The 9,800-nt window shown below is 55.8% G+C and overlaps 3 protein-coding genes across 3 annotated transcripts; 2 read left to right on the top strand and 1 right to left on the bottom strand.

The window, feature by feature from the left end:
* Positions 1-3,231: 3,231 nt before the first annotated feature.
* Positions 3,232-4,655, top strand: MONBRDRAFT_18189 (uncharacterized protein; the record flags this gene model as incomplete). The annotated part of the gene is made up of 1 exon (XM_001744213.1): positions 3,232-4,655. One exon carries the CDS (start codon positions 3,232-3,234, stop codon positions 4,633-4,635), a length of 1,404 nt encoding a protein of 467 aa, XP_001744265.1. The 3' UTR covers positions 4,636-4,655.
* A 950-nt stretch (positions 4,656-5,605) lies between these two features.
* Positions 5,606-7,264, bottom strand: MONBRDRAFT_23791 (uncharacterized protein; the record flags this gene model as incomplete). The annotated part of the gene is made up of 1 exon (XM_001744026.1): positions 5,606-7,264. One exon carries the CDS (start codon positions 7,262-7,264, stop codon positions 5,606-5,608), a length of 1,659 nt encoding a protein of 552 aa, XP_001744078.1.
* A 244-nt stretch (positions 7,265-7,508) lies between these two features.
* Positions 7,509-9,577, top strand: MONBRDRAFT_23790 (uncharacterized protein; the record flags this gene model as incomplete). The annotated part of the gene is made up of 3 exons (XM_001744212.1): positions 7,509-7,585; positions 7,804-7,891; positions 7,934-9,577. 3 exons carry the CDS (start codon positions 7,509-7,511, stop codon positions 9,575-9,577), a joined length of 1,809 nt encoding a protein of 602 aa, XP_001744264.1.
* Between the last annotated feature and the right edge of the window lie 223 nt (positions 9,578-9,800).

The raw sequence follows: 9,800 nt of genomic DNA, 5'->3' as shown, positions 1-9,800 counted from the left end.
CTTTAAATAATCCCCCCCCCCCCCCCCCCCCCCCTGTGCTCTGTTGTCACCTAATGTGGCTTTGCGCTCAATATTTTATTTTAGGCTATTGGCCAAATCTCGACCAAAGTCGGCTGGCCGTTGCGATCTCACCTTGACTACGTGGTTACCACGCTCGTCAACATGCTGGGAGAAGCCAAGATTGTGGTGCGCCAGAGTGTCACCAAGGTTCTTGTCCAGCTCATGCAGACGCTGACGCCCGAGCCGGTGATGAAGCTTCTCCTCGGCAGCCTTCGACATCGCAATTGGCGCGTACGGGAAGAGGTCACCAACTCGATCATTCTTGCCATCAGCACTTTTACCTCTGCCCAACTAGACTTGCAGCCTGTCGTCAAAGCCATGGGGCCCTTGCTCACCGATGCCAAGTCGCGCGTTCAATACGTGGTGATTGAAGCCCTGGCCGTCATTCGGCAATCCATCGGCGCAATGCAGCTGGACGGATGGATCGATACATTGGGCCTACCTGCCAAGACCCTGGCCGCGCTTCGCAAGCGCTTTGATGATCCGAGTGCCCTGCCCGTCGTCAACAATGGTGTTGTACGTGCCATGCACGCCCTGCTCTGGCACTTCTGTTTTTTGTGTTTGTTTGTTTGTTTGTTTCTTTTTGTTTTTTCGTTTCTTTTTGAACATCACGCTTTTTCTCTTTGATTTTGTGCTTGTTTGTTTGGTGGGTGGTGTCATTTTCAGCTGTTGGATTTTCCCGTGTTCCGCCGTGACTTTTCAAGTTTCATGCACTCATTTCTTTTGTGCCCTCTTGATGAACAACGGCAGGTGGAACACGCCCATCGGATGGAAACACCGTCAAGCACTGCCATGAGCATGAGCATCGGTCGATCCTCGATGTCACTGCCCTGGGACTCGCGATCCACCACACCCGTGGCAAACTCAGCGCTGGGAATGGGTAGCACACAGCCCGCCCTCTCGTCTGCCTCCAGCACGGCGTCCCTGCCCCGTGCTTTGCGCAAGAATGAGCAGAGCGTCACGGCCGGCTCATATGCCGATATGTACAAAGCAAAATTAGAGGCGCGCAGCTCCAAACGGCACAGGTACTCAACCGGCTCAACCTTGTGGCTGGGCTTTCCGTGCATTCGCTCTCAAACCTAGGTACTTGCCCACCCATTTCGTCTTAGTTTCAAGGAGAAGTCGGTATCGAGCGCTCAACTGGCGCCCTCACGCGCAAATAGCACGGCGTCTTCGTACTTGGATCTCTGGGCGTCCAAGCGTCAACAAGGAGAAGACAACAAGGATAGTCAGAGCCGCACGTTGAAACGTGTGAGTCCAGACCCTGCTTTTCACAACGGAATGGGAGGACCCGGTGCGCTTTATCCGACGAATTCGTCACCAGTGCTTCCTGCCACCACGGATGATAAGGGTGGCGCTCGTCCCGGGCACGGCTATGCTCATCGTGACCCCGTGGAAAGCTCTTCCTACGTACCATCGACGAACGCTCCAACTCGTCGACCGCGCTCAGATGGAGGTAGGTCATATTAATCGTCGCTGACATCTTCATTGCAACCAAACAAAGACCCGCACTCTCGTGTCCGCTCACGCTGTCTATCGCCTGCGCCGCCGAAAGTAGCCGCCAAAGCGCTGGAACCACCTTCTGCGTTCGCCCCAATGGCGCTGCCCGGGTCAGAGGATGCACGCCCAAGCCGCTCGGCTGATAGCGCCCGTGCCGAGCCCGTACCCCTGGGCTCTGCTCCACAAGGAAGCTACTCGCACATGGCCATGCTAAAGCGCCAACAAGAGCAAGCGGCAACCTCTGGCTCGAAGAGCTCAACCCGCGCTGCTGGATCGAGGGGCCCAACCAACAGCACCACAACCGCTACGACCAGCTCTGACCAGCCTGGCGGTGCGTCTAAAGTCGGATCTGCCGATCACAAGGCGGGCACGAGCATCAGCGATGAAAATACCACCTCCAACGCCATTCCCATGGTCAAAGTGTCTGCAACCCTGGCCCGGGACGTGTCCATGTCAAACATGCCACGGGCCAAGCCCAAATCGCTTTTTCCTGACGATCTGCCCCCCTCATCAATCAAACAACCGAGCCCGGCGAACGCAACGGAGCCCATGTTGGCTGCCAAGACCTCTACTCCTGTCAGCCCCCGTTTGGCTCACCCACCAGCCGCCCCCGACCGCGCAAGCGACGTTCCCACCAGCAAAGCACCGTCATCACAAACTTTTAATAATGAGGAGGACGTGGCCCTTCCCGATGCCCCCAGCAAGAACTCCAGCTCAACGACGGGCTTGCGTTCACCACGCGTACCCCGGACACGCAAAACGCCCACCGGTGATGCCTTGACCTCCCAGCAGCCGTCTGCACCCGAACCGGTTACCGTCATTGCTGAACCGCCCCATCAGCCACATCCTCCAGCTACCCAACGGCCAGCACGGCCCCACTCACACATACCAATGCCAGGAGGCTCTCCAGTCGTTTTGAGCAGCCACTTGCCACATGCTGCGGCCTCGTCCAAGAGCCAATCGGAAGTGCCGGCTCAGCAGGGTTCAGGCTTATCCTCAAGCCCAGACCCCGAACCCGTTGTGACCACATCAACTCGAGGCAAGGTCATCAGGAAAAAGAACAACGACCATGCATTGGATCAAGAAGGTGGCCCTTCCCATGAAGGCGAGCATACTTCTGGATCTTCGCAGATGAAAGCACGCTCCCGTTCCTCCCATCTAGAGGTTGCCGGCGCTGAGAAAAAGCCAGCTAAATCCAAAGGTGGCTCCTCAGCCACACTCTCGGTGCCCGGTGTCTTCTCGGCCCCTGCATCCAACCAGGCGTCGGGCCCGCCGTCACCTTTGCCCAGCCCGTCCGTTGGTCCCTCGCCCGATCTTTCCGATGGTGCGGATCTAGGCAGGGAAGACTCATCTGGTGCTAGCAGCAGTGGTAGACGCTCGGCGCATCCGCCAGGGTTGCCCCCCAGTGCGCGCAGTGTGAGCAGTCGGTCGAGTGCTGCGTCCACGGCAAGCCGAAGCCGGAAACCACGAACACGCTCCAAGACAACCCACACGCCATTGCCATCTTTGGGTACCATGACCGGGTTTGAGACAACGCTCACGCCGCTGAGCGCTGTCGAACGAACACCTCAAAAGAAAGGCTCCGGTCGAGCTGGGGATGACCAGCTCATCCCGCTGGATGATCTACCCGATTTGGATGCATCACCCGAAGAAACCTTCAAGCGGGCGCTCATGTCGCTTGAGCGTGGCAAGCAGCAAGAGACTTGGAACGAGGCCTGCCTGGGCCTCAACCTGCTGCGCCGCTTGATCGTGCGAGCTCCCGAAGTGCTGTCATCGCAGATGCGCGAGACGGTCGATGCTACCCTCACGCAAATAGGCAATCTGCGTTCGTCCGTGTCCCGCTTGGCCATTCTCATGATGGGTGATCTTTTTGCGGAGCTCACCCGACCCATGGAAAAGTACATTGACAAGGTGATTGCAACGCTGCAAAAGAAGGTCGGCGCCGAAGCCTCGAGCTTCATCCGTGAGGATGTCACGCGCGTGCTCGGGGTGATCTTATACACGGCCAACCCCATCAAATCGCTGGGGGCGCTGCTTTCATCGGCAGAAAGCAAGAACAAAGACGTTCGCACCATTGCGGTGCAATTTATGTGCGAGGCCGTTGGTCGCATTGGCGATCGAGTGCTGGACATTCGCGACGCCGATCGTCTTCTAAAAATGATGGCCCAATTTGTCCAGGACTCAGCCCCGGAAGTGCGCCAACATGCCAGGCGCGTCCTCTTCCTCCTAGTACAGCTGGATAACTTTGACGCCATAGTGGCCAAAACGCTGACAGGCACAGCGCTGCGCGACATGCAGGCGGCTGCCGAATCCCTGCGTAAGCGGGGCTTGGATCAGACGGTGCGATCTGGGGCTGCGGTTGGGGCATCCACGACGCGTGGGCGATCTTCGGCGACGCGTGGAGCAAAGACCAAGTCTTCTGCTGCTGTTGGAGGCGGAAGCGCGGCCGTGAAGGAGATTCAAGAGGCATTCAAGCAGAAGGATTTTCGCGTGCGTGATGAAGCCATCGACCAGTTGGTTGCCTTGGCCGAGAGCAAGCCAGCACTATTCCTTGGTGATGCCGTAAACGCCTTCTTTGACTTTGCCCCTCTGCTCACGGACGTCAACAGCAAGGTGAATTTGCACTCAATCGAGGCCTTGGGCCGCCTGGTCCCCGCGCTGGGCTCGGCGCTTGAGCCAGTCCTGCCCGAGTTGATGCCTGCGCTGGCGCACAACTTTGCAAGCAAAAACGGATCCATTCAGTCTGCCGCGAACGAAGCCATGGCGACTTGTTGCTCATGCATCGAACCCGCCAGCTTGATTCCAGCACTCGGCACGACGATGAAAAAGGGCAACCCTGTTGTGCAAGAGGCGCTGTTGCCGTTTGTGGCGCTCGCAGCCGAGGCTAGCGCAGCCGACGCCAAGGCATGTCGCCAATTAAGCAAGCATTTAGTTCGGACATTGGTGCGTGCCTCTGAGGATCAACGTCTCGCCGCACAACTTGGTTTGGTGTGGCAGGCCTTGTATTCAGCACTGGGCCAGGACCTGATATCGCATGCGGCCATGACTGACAAGGTGCGCGCGATGATCAACTGAGCAGAGACCCAAAACGACGGCACCTCGTGTGATTGACATGTGAACCCCTTTCCACCGTGTGCAAACAAACATAATATGGACAAGCCGCTTTGAGTTGCGCTTGTGAAGTTTGTGGTTTTTCGTTTCACTGTTGCGTTTTGTGCCTGGGTGCTGCTTGCTTTTAATCGACCACAATTGTGTTTTTTCCTGAGTTTTGACGGTACCGTCGTCCCCTTGGACTGTGCGGTGCATCTGGTGCTGAGCAACAACTTACATGTCGATGTTACTTTTGGTTCTGGTCTGTTCTTGCGTGACACATCGTGCGACTCGCCGTCCATGCACTGTTTGGAATTCTCGATTCAAAAAGAAAATTGGGAAAATTGACGCTGAAATTTGCACAAAAAATTCAGTTTTTATTTCATAGATGTGTGCTTCTCACTGTTGTGATCATTAAAGAACAAATTTTGTTCTGGGCTGACATGGCAGCAGGGGGAGTATACGGGCTCGAGCGTATGCCTGTTACTGGGACGTTCATTGTCCATTGATGTTCAATATTATTATGTGAAAGAAAACGAGCACCACATGTAAATCGTATCAAAACTGGAATATCGAGTAAAACAGTAACACGGTTCTAGCTAAAATGTGCTGCAATTCTGCTGTTTTGATCTTTAGATCTCGAAGTCAAAACTCAAAATTGTGAGGCTAAGCGGGGTGAGGCAAACGGCACGGGGGTGGGGGGAAAGGCGTCCAACTTGAGGTGTTTAGAGTGCCCGAACCAACCATCACCGCCGTCGGCACACAAACACAAGGATGAAATCATGTCAAAACCAAATTGAAATCAATCGATTAATGATAAAAGGCAACTTAAAGGCATAACAGCAAAGGCATGTGCATAACATATCGTGTGTGTGTGTGTGTGTGTGTGTGTGTGTGTGTGTGTGTGTGTGTGTGGGCGGGGGCGGGCAACAAGGTCAGCAAAATGGTATCGGGATTAGCGGCGGGATGCCAACTTGGCGCGCTTGGCTTGCTTGGTATCCAGGTCTTCTGAATCAAGGTCGGGGGGAGCTGCAGGCCCTGTTTGCACTTCAGCTGCAGGAGCTGCTGTGGCTGCGGCTGCAAGGGGGGGTGCAGCAACGGTATGGGCAGCGGCATGATGATTTTCCATTTTCACGGGTTGGGGTGCCAGGTGCGCGTTCGTTGAAGCATAGTAGCTCGATGGCGTCATTGTGCCTTGTCCGTGTATCTGTGGGTGGGATGCTGCTCCTAGTTGATGATTGGCAGGGGTCACTTGCCCATGCTGGTGGTATGGGTGATGCGATCCGAGGGGCGGGTGGGACTGGTGCTCTAGCGATCCACTCGAAGATGCCGTCGGCGACATGATGGGGATGGCTCGATAGGTGGTGGAGGCTGTCGATTCAGTGACTTGATTTGGGGCGGCCGGTGGTAGCTCAACAATCCCTGGGGAAGTACCTTCATGCAGCAAGGCCATGTGGGCGGCGGACTCATGGACGTGTTGCGCACCCGACACGGCAGGGGTGTGTAAAAGGGTGGGCACGGGTAGCGAGGACTGCGGTGCTTGGTGTGAGTGTTGAGCATAATAGGGATGCAGCAGGGTCATGTTAGGAGGCGCACTGTTATGCCCAAGAACCTGTGGTAACTGTCGTAGCACGTGGTGGGGGGATTGGGGCCTCGGTTGGTGATGCGTTGGATGAGGTGACTGTTGCTGTTGCTGGTGTTGCTGGTGGTGTTGTTGATGAGATTGTTGATGAGGTTGGTGATGGTGGTGATGGTGATGGTGGTGGTGATGATGATGGTGCGGATGATGCGGCACTGACGTGATGGGATGCGTTGGTGGGTGGTACAGTTGTGTGCTGCTGGGCAATGAGAGCAAGGCGCCACCACTGCTGGCACTGGGGTTGTCCCGGCTCTTGCGAGAGGGACGGCCCACCTTCTTGCGCTCGGGCAGTCGATCGCAAATCTTCTCAAGAAGGGGGAAGGAGGCCAGCTTGGTTCGAACGTGCTTGCGTTTGTCCCAGCTCAGGCTGTAAAAGTGGCTGTAGTTTGATTTGGCATCCCAGGACACGTACTGATTCATGAGGGAGGCGACCTGTGCCAAGGATGCAGCACGTGCTCGATCACTGCCATAATCGATGACGCGTAGCCCACATTGCGCTGCCTGGCACTCGTGCGACTTGCCACGGTGCCAAGGCGTCCAGACTGGGCAGGTGCACTTGACACATTGATGATCCTTGGCCAGCATCAGCAGCTGGTGGTAGGCATTGGCTTGCAGTTCTCCCCCACCGTTTACGGGCATGCTGACAGGCATGCCAAAGGGCATCCCCACAGGTACAGATGCACCCATGTGCAAGCCCATGGGTACACTCATGTTCATGAGAGCTGGGTTTGCATTCACGCCCACACCAGCTTGCAGCAAGTTTGATCCCATCGAGTGTACCCCGCCATTCTGGCCATAGGGTACCGCAGCAACTGAGGTGGCCACGGAAGGCGTTGGCACAGAATCAGAGTCCAAATGACCTCCATGGCTATCATCCGTCTTTTTCAAGGTAGCCTCGGGGCCCGCCGAGGCCACGGCCTCCGCGCCGTTGACGGTTCCGCCGCCGTGATCGCCTGCATCCTCAAACGACGACATGCGAGCGAATTTTTTTTTTTTTTTTTTTTTGAGAACGATTTTGAAAGCATGAAAAGTCTGACATAAAATCCCTGGGTAAACACATGTCGTGAACAGGTATTAAACTTGGCCAGTTTTTCATGGTTCGACTGATACACAAACGATTCCATGTCCAACATGTTAATATCCAGAAAACAGCTGTGAGAAATACCTGTTGACAACACGTTTTGGACGAGCCACAGTGCGATGAATGTAAAATACTTTTATGCACGCTAGATTGCGACATCGCGGCCACGAGTCTCTCTCTCTCTCTCTCTCTCTCTCTCTCTCTCTCACGGTCAGGTCGGTCAGTCGTTCCCGATGGACTTGCGCCGGGCGGGCCCGGCGGTCTTGGTATGAAGGATGGGATGTGTGTGTGTGTGTGTGTGTGTGGGAAGGGCGTGATGCTTGTTTGGGGGGGGGGCGAGATGTCTGGACCGAATCGAGTTCCAGTGTCGGTGTGGTGCTGTGTTGGTGCAAGAACAAAGCTGATGACGCGAGCCTCTCCGTGTGTCATGTAGGAAAGCTGGCAACGTCGTGCAGCTGAAACATTATCGCTTCGATCGGAGGATGAGGCAGGCAAGGCACAAAGGAGGCCCCTCGATGGGGGTGTGGAGCGTGTTGCTTTGCACGCTGGTGATCTTCCAACAGGACAGTGTGAATGGCGACCATGCCCTGGGAGCCAATGACAAGTCGTGTGCACCGAGTGTCTTAGCCAATTCCGATCGCAACGACAGCCAGCCGTGTACCGGCCAGCTGGGGGCAGAGTGTGCCTACACGTGCCTGCCAGGTTACGTGCCCTTTGGCCGACATGTATGCCAGTCCTACAGCACCAACGAGCACGTTGTTTACGACCATCAGTTTGCAGGCGGACATTGCCTGCGCCTTTGCTCGAGTAGCCCCGCCTGCACGTCGCCTGCGCTGCCCTTGCGTGTCAACTCCACCGACAAAGATGGGCCTTGCTTGCACACGCAATGCTATGCTAATCAAAGTGTTTTGCTACAAAGCCTCTCACGTGGTAGCTACGAGCTGTGGATGCGGGCCCGAAACAACGAGACGGGCATCTACTTGGATCATGTCGACCTGACTCGATCTCCTGCTGACCAGGATTGGCAGCAGGGTGCAATTGGCGTCACGGGCCTGGGTATGGCCGCGGAATGCGTAGCCCATGCGCTAGGCTACATTTCCGATGACCAATTTCTGGCGCGCGTTTCCTTGACTCTCCGCTCCATTCTGAGCCTGACAACAGGGTTCAAGCTGGACCGCAATGCCCACGGTTGGATTCCAACATTCGTCGACACCCGGACCGGAGCTGCCATGAACCCGGATGATACGAATCGCTATTCCTCCCTAGCTACGGGCCTTGATACCGCTGGCGCTCTCTTTGCCCGGACTTATGTGCTCTCCAATCCGCAACTCTGCTCGTCTGCTCAAGGCGCCGTCCTTATTGAGCTGGCCACGCAAGCCTTTGAAGCCGTCGACTGGACCACCTTGCTCTGCAACGGCACGCACATTGATTCAAACAGCTCCGGGTTGCCCATGCTTTTCGACTCCACGGATGGGTGCTCAGCAGTCGAGTTCCCCGAAAGCGATGGCTATTATCAGTTCTTTGAGCTCCACTACACCGTTGCGTTGGCCTATCATGCGGCTTGTACTGTGAGTCAAACTCTGGCGTGCCCAGCTTTTGACACCATGTTTCGACGCTGGCAAGGTCGCGCACAACACCCAAATCAGGCCTTCGAAGGCTTGCCGCTCTTGAGCGAATGGTCTGCTTACGTTGTTCAGCTTCCCTACTACATGGTCCATGCCTTCAACGGCAACGCTGATTTTCTGCGTCTCTTTCGCTCACACTGGGCTGCAGACAAAGCTTACTATGCCAGCCCAGCCATTAATGCTGGCCAACAGGGCATTTACGGTTTGGGCGCTGGGCCCACCATTGACTGGTGTGCCGGTACCACTTATGAAGCTGATCGCATCAATACCAACGCATCCCTGGCTCATTGTCGAACGTTTTCACCGTACTCGATCGCTGGCTACCTGCCACTCGCCAATTCGACCGTCCGCGCTGACCTGCAGGCCCTGGCTGCGGCTGGTATCACGACCTTGCGTGTGGACCAAGATCACTTTTTGTGGCGAAAAGCGTTGCTCGATCTCGATTGGTCGCAGGGTTATGGTGTGACCATGGTCGACTTCTCCGCCGAGTTTTTTGGTTTGGCGAGTTTGACTCTTCCACCAACCTTTTTCCAAACCATGACCAATCATAGTTACGCCAGCTTGGCTATGCGGCGCCGCTAACGTGCTCCACCCCCAGACCAAAGCCAGCAAAGTAAAACACGCATGAGCGAAAGCACCCATCCAGACAGTGCCTGTCATGTCTCGCTGTGTTTAGTTCTTGAGCGCCAACCCATCATTAGGCCCTTAAAAGCGTGTGAGATGACACACCAAAGCACAGACGGAGCCGCTGCACAGCTCTACTCTCTGCCTGCCTGCCTGTCTCTCTCTATGTGTCTTCTCATCC

This window comes from Monosiga brevicollis, genomic scaffold (genome assembly GCF_000002865.3).
Source record: "Monosiga brevicollis MX1 MONBRscaffold_5 genomic scaffold, whole genome shotgun sequence".
NCBI lineage: Eukaryota > Choanoflagellata > Craspedida > Salpingoecidae > Monosiga > Monosiga brevicollis.
This window is presented reverse-complemented; position numbering and strand designations above follow the sequence as displayed.